An 18,756-nucleotide genomic window follows, 5' to 3' on the forward strand; every position below is an offset into this window, starting at 1 on the left:
ACAAAGAAATAGCTGAGCATGGTGGTGCATGCTTGTGGTCCCAGCTACTTGGGAGGCTGACGTGGGAAGATTGCTTGTGCCTTGGGGGCAGAGGTTGCAGTGAGTCAAGATTGTGCCACTGCTCTCCAGCCTGGGTGACAAGCACAAGACCCTGTCTCAATAATTAAATAAATAAATATAGGCCAGGCACGGTGGCTCACGCCTGTAATCCCCGTACTTTGGGAGGCCAAGGCGGGTGGATCAGTAGATCGAGACCATGCCTGCTAACACGGTGAAACCCTGTCTCTACTGAAAATACGAAAAAAAAAAAAAAAAATTAGCCAGGCGTGGTGGCAGGCACCTGTAGTCCCCAGCTACTTAGGAGGCTGAGGCAGGAGAACGGTGTGAACCCGTGAGGCAGAGGTTGTAGTTAGCTGAGATCGTGCCACTGCACTCTAACCTGGGCAACAGAGCAAGACTCCATCTCAAAAATAAAAAATAAAAGTAAATAAATATATATATATACACATACATACCTATGAATTAACCAAAGAAGTGAAAGATCTCTGCAATGACAACTATAAAACACTGATGTGAGAAATTGAAGAAGACTCATAAAAATGGAAACATATTTCATGGTCATGGATTGGAATACATAATATTGTTAAAATGTCTGTACTACCCAAAGCAATCTACAGATTCAATGCAATCCCTATCGAAATACCAATGGCATTCTTCACAGAAATAGAAAAAAAAAAAAAAATCCTAAAGTTCATATGGAGCCACAAAATACCAAAAAAGCCAAAACTATCCTGAGCAAAAGAACAAAACTGGAGAAGTCACATTACCTGACTTCCAATTATACTACAGAGCTACAGTAACCAAAACAGCATGGCACTGGCATAAAAATAGATACACAGAGCAATGGAACAGAATAGAGAACCCAGAAACAAATCCATACATCTACAGTAAAATCCTTTTTGAAAAGGTGCCATGATCATGCAATGGGGAAAGGACAGTCTGTTCAATAAGTGGTGCTGGGGAAACTGAATATCCATATGCAGAAGCATGAAACTAGACCCCTATTTTGTACTATATACAAAAAATCACATCAAAATGGATTAAAGATTAGAGAGAAGCAGAAAAGATAACTATTGGGTACTGGGCTTAATGTACAGAATCCGTACAACAACACATTAAACTCAGTACCCAATAGTTGTGTTTAATTATCTTACAGAAATAATCTGTACAACACACATCCATGGCATGAGTTTACCTATGTAAAAAACCTTCACATATACCCCCGAACCAAAAATAAAAGTTGAAAAAAAAAAAAAAAAGACTTAAATCTAAGACCTCAAACTATGAAACAACTAATAGAAAACGTTGGATAAACTCTCTAGGACATTGAAGTGGGCAAAGATTTCTTGAGATATACCCTACAAGCACAGGCAACCAAAGCAAAAATGGACAAATGGGATCAAATTAAGTTAAAAAGCTGCTGCACATCAAAAGAAACAACAAAGTGAAGGGAGAACATAGTTGCAAACTATCCATCTGACAAGGGATTAATCATCAGAATACATAAGGAGCACAAACAACTCTATAAGAAAAAAATCTAATAATCTATGTTGAAAATGGGCAAAAGATCTGAATAGACATTTCTCAAAAGAAGACATACAAATGGCAAACACAGGTATATGAAAAGGTGTTCAATATCATTGATCATTAGAGAAATGCAAATCAAAACTACAATGAGATATTGGCTGAGCGCAGTGGCTCACACCTATAATCCCAGCACTTTGGGAGGCTGAGGTGGGTGGATTACTTGAAGCCAGGGGTTTGAGACCAGCCTGGCCAACACAGCGAAACTCCATTTCTACTAAAACTACAAAAAAAAAAAATTAGCCTGGCATGATACATACCTGTAATCCCATCTACTTGGAAGGCTGAGGCATGAGAATCACTTGAACCCAGGAGGTGGAGGTTGCAGTGAGCCGGTATCATGCCACTACACTCCAGCTTGGGTGACAGTGAGACTCAGTCTCAAAAAGCAAACGAACAAACGAAACTACAGTGAGATATCATCTCACCTGAGTTAAAATGGCTTTTATCCAAAAGATAGGCAATATCAAATGCTGGCAAGGATATGGAGAAAAGGGAACACTCCTAAAATGTTGGTGGGAATGTAAATTAGTACAACCACTGTGGAGCACACTTTGGAGGTACCTCACAAAACTAAAAATAGAGCTACCGTATGATTCAGCAGTCCCACTGCTAGGTATATACCTACAAGAAAGGAAATCAGTATATGGAAGAGATATCTGCACTCCCATGTTTATTGCAGCACTATCCACAATAGCCAAGGTTTGGAAGCAAGCCAAGTGTCCATCAACAGGCAAATGGATAAAGAAGTGTGGTACAGATACACAATGGAGTGTATTCAGCCATAAGAAAGAATGAGGTTCTGTTATTTGCAAAAACATGGATAGAACCAGAGGTCATTATGTTAAGTGAAATGAAATAAGCCAGGCACAGAAAGATAAACTTCGCATGTTTTCACTCACTTGTGGGAGCTAAAAATTAAAACAATTGAATTCACGGACATAGAGAGTAGAATGATGGTTACCAGAGGCTGAGAAGGATAGTGGGGGGTAAGGTGGAAATGTGGATGATTAATGGGTATTAAAAATAGTTAGAATTAATAAGATCTAGTATTTGATAGCACAACAAGGTGACTATAGTCAATAATAATTTAATTGTACGTGTAAAAACAACTAAAAGTATAATTGGATTGTTTGTAATAGAAACAATAAATACTTGAGGTGATGGATACATCATTCACCCTGATGTGATTATTACACATTGTATGTCTGTATCAAAATAGCCCATGGCTGGCCATCGTGGCTCAAGCCTGTAATCCCAGCACTTTGGGAGGCCGAGGTGGGCGGATCACCTGAGGTCAGGAGTTCAAGACCAGCCTGGCCAACATGGCAAAATCCCATCTCTACTAAAACATACAAAAAATAGCCGGGCATGGTAGTGGACACCTGTAATCCCAGCTACTCGAGAGGCTGAGGCAGGGAGAATTGGTTGAACCTGAGAGGCGGAGGTTGCAGTGAGCCGGAGGTTGCAGCGCCACTGCACTCCAGCCTTGGTGACAGAGCCAGACTCCATCTCAAAAAAAAAAAAAAAAAAAAAAAAAAATCCCATATACCCCATAAATATATACATCTACTATGTACCCACAAAAATTAAAAATTAAAACAAAGTCAGTAGATGAATGAGAGGCAATCAGTTGCCCCCAAGACAAAGAAGAAGAAATCCCTGAGACATTACAACCAAAGGCAAAGAGAGAGGAACCACAAGGGAAAAGTTAAAAGCCTTGGTGGACAGAGCCAGGACACCCAGCATGTCCGTAATAGGAGTTCCAGAGGAGAAAAAGAAACAGATGGAGAAGAAATACTAGTTACACAGGAGAAGAAATTTTACCTGAGTTGAAGACATTTTTTTGTAGAGATGTAGTCTTGCTTTATTATGTAGGCTGGACTTGAACTTCTGGCCTCAAGCCATCCTTTCACCTCAGCCTCCCAAAGTGCTAAGATTACAGGCATGAGCCACTGTGCTAGGAATATTTTTATAAAATCACAAGTCAATACAATTAGAAATAAATAATACAAATGACTAAAAAAAACCCTTAACTGGTTGAAAATGAAAAAAACACAATTCTAAATAATCCTTAGATTCCTAAGATATCTTTAGATCAAAGAGGAATTCTAAACTGCCATAAAAATATTGAAAAAAGAAAACACTCTGTATCCAATCTATGGACCCAGCAAATACTGTATTATAAAGAAAATGCCGGCTGGTGCCATGGCTCGCACCTATAATCCCAGCACTCTGGGAGGTGGAGGCGGGCGGATCGCCTGAGGTCAGGAGTTCAAGACCAGCCTGGCCAACGTGGTGAAACTCCGTCTCTACTAAAAATACAAAACTTAGCCAGGTGTGATGGCACATGCCTGTAATCCCAGCTACTCGGGAAGCTGAGGCAGGGGAATTGCTTGAACCTGGGAGGCAGAAGTTGTGCTGAGATTGTGCCACTGCACTCCAGCCTGGGCAACAGAGCAAGACTCCATCTCAAAAAAAAAAAAAAAGAAAAGAAAAGAAAAAGAAAATGGCTTCATTACCAAGGAAGAAATACTAAAACTAAAGTAACTTAGTTTTTGTTTGTTTGTTTTTTGTTTTTTGTTTTTTTTTTTTTTTTTGAGGCGGAGTCTCCCCCTGTCGCCCAGGCTGGAATGCAGTGGCGGGATCTCGCTCCCTGCAAGCTCCGCCTCCCAGGTTCATGCCATTCTCCTGCCTCAGCCTCCCCGGGTAGCTGGGACTACAGGCGCCCGCCACCACGCCCGGCTAATTTTTGTATTTTTAGTAGAGATGGGGTTTCACCGTGTTGGCCAGGATAGTCTCCATCTCCTGACTTCGTGATCCGCCTGCCTCGGCCTCCCAAAGTGCTGGGATTACAGGCGTGAGCCACCGCGCCCAGCTGGAACTTAGTTTTTAATGGTAAATAAAGGGACTTGCTCTGGGAGGAACCTCTAAGGTGTCTGTCTAGCCCCCTAGTTCTCTGTTTAAGTGTACATCAGGTGACTGTTGAAAAGGAGTCTCTTATGAAAGATTGAGTTAAACATTCTTATTTTCGCCGAAAGTATAAAATGTTTTTGTGGAAGCATGTGAATTCTTAATGACTCCCTTAGTGTTTTTTATGTTGCCCAGGTACTCCAGGAGCAGATTCGTGCCCGGGACAACATTAGCTATGGAACTAATTCTGCCTTAAAGACCCTGGAGATGCGCCAGCTCTCCGGTTTGGGAGATCTTCGAGGAAGAGTAGCAAGGTAGGTGTTCAAATGTTGGGGTCTCTATTCATCAAAAACCATTTTCTATAAACTCCATTATAGTGGGGAATATATTAAGGAAGCCCCAAAGCTTCCTTTAGTACATTCCCTCCATGCTTTGGCCATAAAATCCAGTGGTAGGAGTTAAATCTGGTTGTGAGGGGGGTGCCATGGGTTTTTTTTTTTTTTTTTTTTTTTTTTTTTGAGATGTAGTCTTGCTCTGTCGCCCAGGCTGGAGTACAGTGGCGCGATCTCGGCTCACTGCAAGCTCCGCCTCCCGGGTTCACGCCATTCTCCTGCCTCAGCCTCCCGAGTAGCTGGGACTACAGGCGCCCGACACCTCGCCCGGCTAGTTTTTTTTTGTATTTTTTAGTAGAGACGGGGTTTCACCGTGTTAGCCAGGATGGTCTCAATCTCCTGACCTCGTGATCCGCCCGTCTCGGCCTCCCAAAGTGCTGGGATTACAGGCTTGAGCCACCGCGCCCGGCATGGGTTTCTTTTGTTACGCAACTGGTGTTGTCTTCATGGGAGGAAATGATGGGGGAACTCACTCAGCTGACCTTGTAATTTGATAGGGTAATTCTGTGTTTATTGAATCCGATAATATAAAGTTGACAGAGTTCGTATGTCGTTTTGGAAATTTAATTTTTCCTGTTATTCATTTTTATTTTATTTTCTGAAAGTATTGGTCTGGGAAAGATTGGAAACTTAGAAAAAAGTTCTTTCTCCTCAGTATGAAAAGTGCTATTTTCTCAAAGTGTGCTGCATGGACCAGCAGCCTCAACATCACCGGAGAGCTTGTTAGAAATGTACTGTCTCCAGCCCACCCTGCAACTACTGAGTTAGAATCTGCATTTTAACAAGATCCCTGAATTCACATGCATGGGAAAGTCTGGGAAGCACTGCACCAGGACTGTGTCTAGGGCTGTTTTTATCTGGCTGGGACAAATTTGTCCGAAGTATTTATGGGCCTCTTCTGCCCTCTGCTGGGTCTAAGAGCCAAGTACATTAATACGTATCAGCACCGGAGCTGAGGAGCAAATGGCACGTCCGGTCAGCCTGAGGTGGCAATGAGGGTGGTCTGCAAGGAGTCGGGCGGAAGAAAGAACAAGGACCTCTAGCATGCAAGGCCTCTGGAGCAGGGAGGAGTAGTGTTAGGGTGTGTTTGTGCAGACAACATGTCGAGGGCCTTGAATGCTGGGCATGTGTGTTTGGGTCTGCTGGGTAAAGATCAATCTAATAGCAGAGGGCTGCATGGATTGGATGGGGGACAGGTTGATCACTCTCCTTCTGTGATTTTCTGTGCTCATCAGGATGAACTCCAGTCTCCTTAGTGTGATCCTTGGGGATGACACCCTGTTGACTCCCTCTCCTCTCTCTACCTTTGCACTGTACCTCTCAGCAGTGATCAACTCTTTGTTAGTCCCTGAATAAGCCATGTTCTTCTATTGCTACAGTTTTGTATGTGCTATTCTGGTACCTAGCATTCCTTTTCCTCCTCTTTTTCTTTTCTTTTTATTTTTGAGACAAGTCTCACTCTGTTGCCCAGGCTGGAGTGCAGTGGCACAATCTCGACTCACTGCAACCTCCGCCTCCTGGATTCAAGCAATTCTCCTGTCTCAGCCTCCCGAGTAGCTGGGACTACAGGCACCCGCCTAAGTTTTGTATTTTTAGTAGAGATGAGGTTTTAACCATGTGGGCCAGGCTGGCTTCTAACTCCTGACCTCAGGTGATCTGCCTACCTTGGCCTCCTAGAGTGCTGGGATTACAGGTGTGGGCCACGGTGCCCAGCCTCCTCCTCCTTTTCTAACTTCTTTTCAGTCTTTAAAGTTCAGCTGAAGTGTCACCCACTCTGGGAGTCTTCCCTGACACCCCCACTCCATAGAGCTCTCCTAGCACTTACTGCTCTGTTGAGTCTCTCTGTTGTCTTCCTCACTCTGCTGCCCTTACTGTGTTGGAGGGGGGGTTCCAGATGTGTTATCTCTCTATAGCTGAGTGCCTGGAACAGTCTCTGGAAAACAGTAGATACTCAACATTCATCATCCATTTGAATGAAGAAATGACCTGGAAACTCACTGTAAGAGGACTGGAACACCTTAACTCTTTATTTGTGGAGTTTGGCTTAAAAGAAATACCAGCTCTATGATACCTCTCAGAACAGCAGGGAGTTAGAAGAACTGGAGAGCTACAGGACAGACTAGGGACTCTAGGAGGACTTTGAGGATCTTCATAGCCGCTTGAGTTGCAGATGAAGATCAAGTGATGGAATACATGTGAGAGGCTTGGTGCCCTGCATGTGATGGAGAGGGCCTGCAACCACTGGTAGCTGTATCATCTCAGGGGCAAGAGCAGTAACATTGTCCTTATGATGCTGGTTCTAATACAAAGTAGAAAAATTATTTTAAAATACTTTCAGGAATCTTATACTCTTCAGTTTCTTATCAACTTCTTTACCCAACTTGTTCCTTCCCTATAACAAAAACTTTCACTCTAAAGGCATAAAAAATGTTTGTTATGAGTACTGGATATTTTTGCTTTTTTTTTTTTTTTTTTTTTTTTTTAGCTATATTAGTCTTTTCCCTGGAATGCTGATGAGACTTGATTGTTGAAATGAATTAATGTGAAATAAAAATTCTTTGGAAAAGTTTCTTGTCTTTCTTGTATTGACTATGTAATTGTATTGGAGGGGTATGAACATTTTAAGTGGTATTCTTAAGTTACTAGGTTGCTATATTATTTCATATTTAATTTTATAGTTTTTATGGGTCTATTGGTGATGTAATTAGTAGCAAATGGGCCTTGATTTTTTCCCCTGTAAATCCAGCTCAGAAGGGCAGAGGCAAGTTCTCTGTGGAGGTGAGATACACATTTAGCTCACGTGGCATACCATGTTCTAAACAGGACTTGATCAGACCTGAAGGCCTGATAGATGGCCCCCTTTCTCTCTCTCTCCTCTCTCTCTGAACAGCTTTAGTGAGAGTTAATTCAGGTACTATATAAGTCAACTACTTAAAGCACACAATGCAGTGGTTTTTAGTATATTCACATAGTCATGTAGTCATCACCACAATCGATTTCAGAACATTTTTATCATCCAAAAGGAAACCCCATACCCAATAGCCGTCACTCCCCATTTTTCCCCAGCCTCCCCAGATCCCCAGTCCATGGCAGGCCTACATTCTCTCTCTAATGGATTTCACTCTTCTGAGCATTTCGAGTGAATGTGTTCCCTTGAGACTGGCTTCTGACACTTTTTTTTTTTTTTTTTTTTTGAGACGGAGTCTCGCTCTGTCACCCAGGCTGGAGTGCTGTGGCCGGATCTCAGCTCACTGCAAGCTCCGCCTCCCGGGTTCACGCCATTCTCCTGTCTCAGCCTCCCGAGTAGCTGGGACTACAGGCGCCGCCACGTCGCCCGGCTAGTTTTTTGTAGTTTTTAGTAGAGACGGGGTTTCACCGTGTTAGCCAGGATGGTCTCGATCTCCTGACCTCGTGATCCGCCCGTCTCGGCCTCCCAAAGTGCTGGGATTACAGGCTTGAGCCACCGCGCCCGGCCGGCTTCTGACACTTAGCATCACGTTTTCAGGGTTCATCCATGTTGTAGCATGTATCAGTACTTCATTCCTCGTTATGGCTGCCTAGTACCTCATTGTGGACTGCATTTAAAAAACCCATTAATCAGTTGAATGTTTAGGTTGCTTCCACTTTTGACTATTTTAAATAATGCTGCTGTGAACATTTGTCTTTTTTTTTTTTTTTTTTTTTTTTTTTGAGAGGGAGTCTCGCTGCTGTCGCCCAGGCTGGAGTGCAGTGGCCAGATCTCAGCTCACTATAAGCTCCGACTCCTGGGTTCACGCCGTTCTCCTGCCTCAGCCTCCCGAGTAGCTGGGACTACAGGCGCCCGCCACATCGCCCGGCTAGTTTTTTGTATTTTTTAGTCGAGACGGGGTTTCACCATGTTAGCCAGGATGGTCTCGATCTCCGGACCTCGTGATCCGCCCGTCTTGGCCTCCCAAAGTGCTGGGATTACAGGCTTGAGCCACCGCGCCCGGCCTATTGTCTATTTGTTTTTGTGTGCTCATAGGTTTTCATTTCCCTTGGATATGTACCTAGAATGAAAATGCGGAGTAACATAACTCTATATTTAACTTTTGAGGAACAGCGCAGCTAGGACTGTTTGCGGAAGTGGCCACCATTTTACATTGCCCCCAGCAGTGTCTGAGGGCTCCGATTTCTTCACATCCTCAGTAACTGTTGTTTCCTATCTTTTTGATTATAGCCATCCCAGTGGGTTTGAAGGGGTATCTCACTGCGGTTTTGATTGCATCCCCCTGAGGACTAATGGTACTGAACATCGTTTAATGTGCTTACTGGTCATTGCTGTATCTTCTTTAGGAAAGTATTTATTCAGATTCCTTGCCCATTTTTAAATTGGGTAATTGTCTTTTTATTACTGAGCTGTAGAGTTTTAAAAATTATATATTCTAGATATAATTCCGTTATCAGATATCTGATTTGAAAAATTACTGTCCCATTCTAAGGGATGTCTTTTCATTTTCTCCTGTCTTTTAAACTTAAAAATTTTTAATCTTGATGATATCTAACATCTATCTTTTTTTCAGTTGCTAGTGTTGGGGTGTCATATTTAAGAAACTGTTGCCTAATCCAGGTCATGAAGATTTATGCCTATATTTTCTTTTTAAGTTTTTAAAGTTTCAGCTCTTACATTTAGGCCTTTGATCCATTTTTAGTTAATTTTTTTTGTATATAGTACAAGGTAGGGTTCCACATTTATTATTTTCCTTGTAGATATCTATTTATCCCAGCATAATTTATTGAAAAGCCTATTCTTTCCCCATCAAATTGTCTTGGCACCCTAGTTGAAAATCACTTGGCGGCTGTGAGCGGTGGCCACGCCTGTAATCACAGCACATTGGGAGGCCGAGGTGGGCAGATCAGGAGGTCAGGAGTTCAAGACCAGCCTGACCAATATGGTGAAACTTCGTCTCTACTAAAAATACAAAAATTAGCCAGGTGTGGCAGCCTGCATCTGTAGTCCCAGCTACTCAGGAGGCTGAAGCAGGAGAATCGCTTGAACCTGGGAGGCGGAGGTTGCAGTGAGACAAGATCTCGCCAACACTCTAGCCTGGGCAACAGAACAAGACTCTATCTCAAAAAAAAAAAAAAAAAAGAAAGAAAGAAAATCACTTGGCAATAGGTGTATAGATTTATTTGTGGACTCTCAATTCTATTCCATTGATTCCCAATTCTTAGGCTGGTACCACACCATCTTGATTACTATAGCTTTGTGGTAAATTTTGAAATTGAGAAGTGTGAGTCCTCGTAACTTCATCCTTTTTTTTCAAGATTGTGTTAGCTGTTTTAGATCCATTGTATTTCCTTATGAAATTTAGGATCAGGCCAGGTGCAGTGGCTCATGCTTGTAATCCCAGCTCTTTGGGAGGCCAAGGCGGGTGGATCACCTGAGGTCAGGAATTTGAGACCAGCCTGGCCAATATGGTGCAATCCCATCTCTACTAAAAAGACAAAAATTAGCTGGGTGTGGTAGCGCACACCAGTAATCTCAGCTCCTGGGGAGGCTGGGGCAGGAAAATCGCTTGAACCTAGAGGTTGCAGTGAGCTGAGATCATGCCACTGCACTTCACCTGGGTGACAGAGCAAAACTTTGTCTCAAATTAGAAGAAGAAGGAGAAGGAGAAGGAGGGGGAGGGGGAGGGGAAATTTAGTATCAGGCTGGGCATGGTGGCTCATGCCTGTAGTCCCAGCACATGGTGGCTCACGCCTATAGTCCCAGCACTTTGGGAGGCCAAGGTGGGCAGATCACGAGATCAGGAGTTCAAGACCAGCCTGGCCAACATGGTGAAATCTCGTCTCTACTAAAAATACAAAAATTAGCCAGGCATGGTAGCAGCCACCTGTAATCCCAGCTACTCGGGAGGCTGAGGCAGGATAATTGCTTGAACCTGAGAGGCAGAGGTTGCAGTGAGCCAAGGTCGCACCACTGCACTCCAGCCTGGGCAACAGAGAGAGACTCTGTCTCAAAAAATAATAATAATAAAAAAAATTTTTTTAATAATAATAATAAAAAAATTTAGGATCAGTTTGTCAATTTCTGCAAAGAAACCAGTTGAAATATTGATAGGGACTGTGTTGAATCTGTAGATCTGTTTGGGGAATATTGCCATTTAAAAATATTAAGTCTTTCAATGGGTTCAGTGTCTCATGGCTGTAATCCCAGGGATTTGGGAGGCCAAGATAGGAGGATTGCTTGAGGCCAGGAGTTTGAGACCAGCTTTGGCAACACAGCAAAACTCTATATCTATGAAAAAATGAATGTGTTAGTTGGGCATGGTGGCACATGCCTGTAGTTGCAGGGAGCTATGATCTTATCACTGCACTTCAACCAGGGTGACAGAGAGAGCAAGACCCTGTCTCAAAAAAAAAAAAAACCAAAACAAAACAACAACAAAAAAAACAAGCCTTTCTTTAAAAAAAAATTTTTTTAGAAACATCATCTTCCTCTGTTGCCCACACTGGAGTGCAGTGGCGTGATCACAACTCCCTGCAGCTTGAACTCCTGGGCTCAAGCAATCCTCCCACCTCAGCTTCCCTGAGTAGCTGGGACTACAGGCATGTGCCACCACATCTCACTGATTTTTTTCATTTTTTGTAGAGACGGGGTCTCTCCCAGGCTGGTCTTGAACTCCTGGTTTCAAGTGATCTTCTCACCTTGGCCTCCCAAAGTGTTGGGATTACAGGTGTTAGTCACCATGCCTGGCCCCAAAATTAAGTATTTGGATCCACGAATGTGGGTGTCTTTCCATTTATTTTGGTCATCTTTAATATGTTTCAACAATATTTTGGAGTTTTAAAAGTATAAGTTTCATACTTCTTTAAATTTATTCCTAAGTATTTTATTCTTTTTTGATGCTACTGTAAATAGCAAATCTTTTTTTTTTTATTGCCACTGTAGACAAGTACAGTAGATTTTGTGTATTGGTCTTGTATCCTGCAACCTTGCTGAACTCATTAATTACTTCTAATAATTTCTAGTGGATTTTTAAAAAGGATTTTCTATATGCAAGATCATGCCATCTGCAAATAGAGTTTTACTTTCTACTTTCCAATCTGGATTTCATTTCATTTTCTTGCCTAATTGCCCTGACTAGAACCTCCAGTATGATGTTGAATAAATGTGGTGAGAGCAGATACCCTTGTCTTATTTTTGATTTTAGGGGAAAGCATCCATACTCTCATTATTCAGTAGAATGTTAGGTGTGGATTTTTTTTTTTCCCCCTTTGGAGACAGAGTCTTGCTCTGTCGCCCAGAGTGAAGTGGTGCGATCTTGGCTCACTACAACCTCCGCCCCCCAGGTTCAAGTGATTCTCCTGCCTCAGTCTTCCGAGTAGCTGGGATTACAGGTGGCTGCCACCACGCCCAGCTAGTTTTTGTATTTCTTTCAGAGATGGGGTTTCGCCATATTGGCCAGGCTGGTCTTGAACTCCTGACCTCAAGTGATCCACCTGCCTCTGCCTCCCAAAGTGTTAGGATTACAGGCGTGAGCCACTGCGCCCAGCCCAAGTGTGGATTTTCTTGTGTATGCTCTTTACTAGGTTGAGAAAGATTTTCTTTTCCTAGTTTCCTAGTTTGTTGACTGTTTTTGTCATGAAGAGTATTGGATTTTGTCAAATACTTTTTCTCCACCTGTTGAGATGATCGTGTGGGGTTTGTCCTTTTTTCAATTGATAAGGTTTATTACACACTAATTGCTTTTCTGATGTTAATTCAAACTTGCATTCTTGAAATAAGTCTCACTTGGTCATGATATATAATCCTTTTTGTATATTGCAGGATCAGTTTGCTAGCATTTTGTTGAAATGACGCCATCTGTTGTCATTTTGTTACCCCCCAGTACAGCTTTGCTCCATCCACCTCCTTTGTGCTATTATCAAATATGTTAAATTTGTAATGTAATGTACATTGTTCTATGTATGTAACAATACAATTGTATGCATACTATTTTAAACATTTTTTTTAATCAATTATGACAGGAGAGAAAATATTCATTTATATTGCTCTTTGTAATTACATAATTACCTTTACCCATGCTCTGTGTTTTTTCATGAGGATTCAAATTACTATCTGGGGCACTTGCTTTTAGCCTGGCAAACTTTGGTATTTCTTCTAGGGTGGGTCTTCTAACAATGAATTCTCTCATTTTTTGTTTTTCTGGGATGTCTTTATTTTGCCTTATTTTTTTGAAAAGTAGTTTTGCTGGATGTAAGATTCTTGGTTGACAGCTTATTTTCTTTTAGCACCTTGAATATGTCATCCACTGCCTTGTGGTCTCAATTATTTCTGATGAAAAATTAGCTATTAAGATTATTCTAGTTCCCTTGTATGTGAGGAATTCTTTTTCTTGCTGCTTTCAAATATTTCTCTTTGTCTATGTCTATGTCTTTTTCTTTTCTTTTTCTTTTTTTGAGACATACTCACCCTGTCACCCACGCTGGAGTGCAGTGGCATGATCTCAGCTCATTGCAACCTCTGCCTCCCAGGTTCAAGTGGGTCTCATGCCTCAGCACCCTGAGTAGCCGGGATTACAGGCATGCACCACCACACCTGGCTAATTTATGTATTTTTGGTCGAGACAGGGTTTCACCATGTTGGCCAGGCTAGTCTCAAATTCCTGGCCTCAAGTGATCTGGCTGCCTCAGCCTCCCAAAGTGCTGGGATTACAGACATGAGCCACCATGCCCGGCCATGATGTGTCTGGTATGGATCTCTTGGTATTTGCCCTACTTGGAGTCTTGTTGAACTACTTGTTTGTGTCAATTAATGTTTTTCATAACATTTTGGAAATGTTTTCCATAACATTTCAGCCATTATTTTTTGAATATTTTTTATGCTCTTTTCTCTTCTCTTTCTCTCTCTTTCCTATGAGTTGGAGTGTCACTCTTCACCCAGGCTAGAGTGAAGTGGCAAGATCATGGCTCATTGTAACCTCAAACTACTGGACTCAAGTGATCCCCCCACTTCAGTCTCCTGAGTAGCTGGGACTATAGGCATACATCACCATGCCCAGCTAAGTATTTTTATTTTTATTTTTAGAGACAGGGTCTCACTGTGTTGCCCAGGCTGGTCTCAAAGTCCTGGCCCCAAGCAGTTCTCCTGCCTCAGCCTCCCGAGTTGCTGGGATTACAGGTGTAAGCCACCATGCCTTGTGTCTTCTCTCCTATTATTCTTATTATGCATATGTTGGTGCATTTAATGGTGTCTTATTTTTTTTTTGGAGACTCTCTTCATTTTTCTTTCTTTCTTTTTTTAATCGCTGTTCATCAGACTCCATAATCTCTATCCACCTATTTTCAAGTTTGCCAGTCTTTGTTCTACCTGTTCACATTTTCTGTTGAGCTCCCCTATCAATTTTTTATTCCAGTGTTTCCATTAGGTTCTTCTTTTCTTTTATAATTTCTATAGCTTTATTAATATTTTATATTTGAAGAAACATTGTTATTATACATTCCTTTGCTTTTTAAAGTGTGGTTTCAATCATCCTATGCTTGCTCATTCTATATTTATATTAGCTATTTAAAGTTTTCTTTTTTAAAATCTGACATCTGTGTCCTCTTCAGGCAGTTGGTTTGCCTGTTCTTTTCCCCCTGAGTATAGTTCGCATTTTCCTGGCCATTTTAGATAATATATTGTAGCAACTCTGGATGCAAGTCCCCTTAGCTTGTTTTTGAGGTTGTTTGCATGTTTATTTGTTTAGCAACTTGAATGGACTAATTTAGTGATGTCTGTTTACCCTGCAATATGAAGCCTCTGATGTCACTTTCTCAGTACAGTTTGGGAAATGGGCACAATCATCTGCAATGACAGTGGTTTTGGAAGGGCTCTCTTTGATATTTCCCTGATATTTTATCAGGCTGTCTTCCTCTGTTGATTTCACACCCAAATCTTAGGCTCTACTAATTACCAGCATATTGGTCTACTATTTTTGACAATGCCCTGGGACATTAAGTGTCCTATAGTTTTATGGTACTATAATTAAATAACTGCCAGCTATAAAGGGCTTAATGATACATATATACAATAATTATGTATGTATACAAAAATTACAGTAATATGGAAAATGAGCGACCAGACTGATGTTTTAAATGTCATTGTGTTTGGTATGCTACGCCACTATGTCATATGCAGACGAAGAGGTTCTGCATCAGCGTGTGGCCCAAGTCATACCCGTTAGACGTTTGGGACTTTCGATGAACTTCTGACCACCAGTGATTAGGAAAGCCTAGCAATAGAGTCACTCTGCCACCTGATGGCCACAACCTGAAATTGTACCTGGGAGATAACAGCTGTCCAAAGACCCAAAAAGGGAAAATTTGGAATGAGTACATTATTGTTCATCATGATGTAGAGCATTAAGGATGAGTAGGAAAACTGATTAGATTCATCGCAAATTCTTGTTTAACTAAAGCTGCTGAGCCATACACACAGCTATATTAAAGCCCTGAGACTGTCTTTTATGAGTTCTTTTTAAGACAGGAACGATGTATTTGATTTAATGCTAGATGAAATAGCAATATTGCTTTCCTCCTTTTATCTTAAATATATTTTTATTTTGAAATCATTTTAAATTTATAAAAATTACAAAATTCACCAATTGTTAACAATATGTCACATTTACTGTATTATTCTTTCGTGTATGGAATTTTTTTTCTGAAACATTTGAGAGTAAGAACATTATTTTCAACATAAGAAAACCAGTATTGACTTCACTGTGTGTGTGTTTTTTGAGACAGAGTCTTGCTCTGTCGCCCAGGCTGGAGTGCAATGGCGCAATCCCAGCTCACTGCAACCTCCGCCTCCTGGGTTCAAGCGATTCTCCTGCTTCAGCCTCCTGAGTAGCTGGGATTACAGGCACCTGCCACCACGCCCAGCTAAGTTTTGTATTTTTTATTTTTTAGTAGAGACAGGTACACCCAGTAGTAGTACACCCAGGTAATTTTTGTATTTTTAGTAGAGATGGGTTTTCACCATGTAGGCCAGGCTGGTCTCAAATTCCTGACCCCAGGTGATCCGCCCACCTCGCCTTCCAAAGTGCTGGGATTACAGGTGTGAGCCACCATGCCCAGCTGTGTTTTCTGATGGGAGTCTTTGGTATCCTACCTTGTGCTCTTCTCTGTGTCCCCTACCCAGCCTGCTTCTTTATTTACAAAAGCATACAAGGGATGGGTAATGGTAGGAAAGAATCAGAAACGCAAATAAATATACAAAATAAAAATGAAGCTTGGCCAGGAGTGGTGGCAGCACTTTGGGAGGCCGAGGTGGGTGGATTACCGGAGGTCAGGAGATCGAGACCATCCTGGCCAACATGGTGAAAACCCCGTCTCTACTAAAAATACAAAAATTACCTGGGTGTGGTAGTGGGCACCTGTAATCCCAGCCACTCAGGAGCCTGAGGCAGCACAGTTGCTTGAGCCCAGGAGGTTGCAGTGAGCTGAGATCGCACCACTGCACTCCAGCCTGGGTGACCGAGTGAGACTCTGTCAAAAAAAAAAAAAAAAAAAAAGCCTTCCCATCTCTTGGCTCTGTTTTACTCCTTAGAGGTAACTAATGTTAACAGTCTGTTGTCTGTCCTTTCAGACTTTTCTCATAATTAGTAATAAGATAATAGTTTATCATTACAATGATATAATGGTTTGTAGTCTAATAAGTTACTTAACAGTGTGATTTTAACTTTACAAAGTATTATATACACTATTCTGCAACATAAGTTTTTCCACGTAACAATGTATGTGGACACTCTTCCAGTATGCACATAGATCTAGCATACTTTTTAATTCGATATAGAGTATTCTGCTACATCTATGTACTATAATTCAATGTATTTAGCCACTATTTTTTTTTTTTTTTTTTTTGAGACAGATTCTCACTCTGTCACTCAGGCTGAAGTGCAATGGTGCAATCTCGGCTTACTGCAACCTCTGCCTCCCAGGCTTAAGCGAATCTTGTGCCTCAGCCTCCTGAGTAGCTGGGATTACATGCGTGCACCACCACACCCAGCTAATTTTTGTATTTTTAGTAGAGATGGGGTTTTGCCATGTTGGCCAAGCTGGTCTCAAACTCCTGACCTCAAGTGATCCACCTGCCCCAGCCTCCTGAAGTGCCGGATTACAGGTGTGAGCCACCGTGCCCAGCCCTAACCACTGTTGTATTAATAGAAATGTATGTTATAGTACTTTTGTTTCCAAGTGAGACACAGCAGTGAAGCCAAGTGATAGCTAGTGAAGTCTTCAGAATAATTTTGAGATCTTTTCAAACTACATTTTAAAACACAGTCTGTCCCTCAAACAGCTTTGTAAAGGTGATGAAACTGGTCTAATGTAGTGATACCTGATCATGTTTATTTGGAAAGGTTATGTTTGGACTAGAAAATAATGTCTTTTTAAAAAACTATAATATTTTTTATTTCATAGTATTTTAAAAACCTCAGCTTTCCCCAAATATGATTTAAATAATATTTTGCTAAAAATTATGAACTCAAAATAAAAAATCAGGGTCTATATTTGGCATTATTTTTAATCATCATTTATGACACGGGAATGATTTGTGAGGATTAATGAAATAACATGTCAAGTATCTAGTACAGTACCTAGTACATAGTAAATATTTCCTTATATTCATTCATTCACAAATATTTATTAAGCCTCTACCATATGCTAGGTATTAGGGTTTTAGTGATGAAAAAGGCATATATAATGTCTCCTTGCATGCAGTTTACATTCTAGAACAGTTGTTGCAAAGTGAGTCTATAAGAATGTTGGAATAATTGAGCGGGTAGCTTACTATCTTTAGAGTCAATGATAAATTAAATTTACCACAATTTTATCCATTTACTCACCATTGTTTCTTGCACCCTACTCCTTCTTTGTGGATGTTCTTTTCTCCTTACTGAAGTACATTCATTAGTAACTTTTTCAGTATTGGCTTGTGGGTGATATATTTCTTAATCCTTGCATGTTAGAAACAGTCTTTATTTTGTACTTATTCTTGGATGATAGGTTATTTACCCTCAATATTTACAAGATATTTCTCCATTATCTTCTGATATCTATTGTCTCCTATATCTATTGAGGGCTGTCAGTCTTATTGTCAGTTTTTGGTAGTTTTTGGTAGGTTACTTCTCTTTAGTCTGTAGCTTTTAAGGTTTTATATTTGTCATTGGTTATCTGAATTTCCCCATGCTTTATTTATTTTTACTTATCCCAGTTTGTATTCATTGAACATCTTAAAATTCATACCTTTCTTCAGTTTTAGAAAATTGTTGGCATTCACACCTCAAATATTGCTTCTCTGCCATTGTCTCTATTTCCTTCTATTGGAACTCCTCCTTGACTCATGTTAGCATCCCGCTATTTGACTTCCATGTTTCTTAACTATTTTTTCATGTTTTTAATCTCTGTCCACTACATTCTGAGTGAGTTCCTTGCTACTATCATTGAATCCACTGATTCTATCTGCAACTATGTCCAGTCTAGAATTATTAAGACAAGGGCCAGGCACGGTGGCACACATCTCTAATCCCAGCACTTTGGGAGACTGAGGCAGGTGGATCACCAGAGGTCAGGAGTTTGAGACCAGCCTGGCCAACATGGTAAAACCCCGTGTTTACTAAAAATACAAAAATTAGCTAGGTGTGGTGACGTGTACCTGTAATCCCAGCTACTCAGGAGGCTGAGGCAGGAGAATGGCTTGAACCCGGGAGGCAGAGGTTGCAGTAAGCCGAGATCGCGCCACTGCACTCCAGACTGGGCCACAGAGTTAAACTCCGACTCAAAAAAAAAAAAAAAAAAAAAT

The 18,756-nt window shown here is 41.2% G+C and overlaps 1 protein-coding gene across 16 annotated transcripts in view; it reads left to right on the forward strand.

Annotated features, from left to right (window-relative positions):
* The window catches only part of FAM81A (family with sequence similarity 81 member A), a 163,303-nt gene that overhangs the window by 124,973 nt on the left and 19,574 nt on the right, over positions 1-18,756 (forward strand). For all 16 annotated transcript variants that reach the window (XM_030929697.1, XM_030929692.1, XM_030929685.1 and 13 more), the window contains one exon: positions 4,753-4,871. In XM_030929697.1, the coding sequence (XP_030785557.1) occupies positions 4,753-4,871 (119 nt within the window). The remainder of the gene's footprint in view (positions 1-4,752; positions 4,872-18,756) is intronic.

The sequence above is a fragment of the Rhinopithecus roxellana genome, chromosome 5 (assembly GCF_007565055.1).
Source record: "Rhinopithecus roxellana isolate Shanxi Qingling chromosome 5, ASM756505v1, whole genome shotgun sequence".
NCBI classification, from domain to species: domain Eukaryota; kingdom Metazoa; phylum Chordata; class Mammalia; order Primates; family Cercopithecidae; genus Rhinopithecus; species Rhinopithecus roxellana.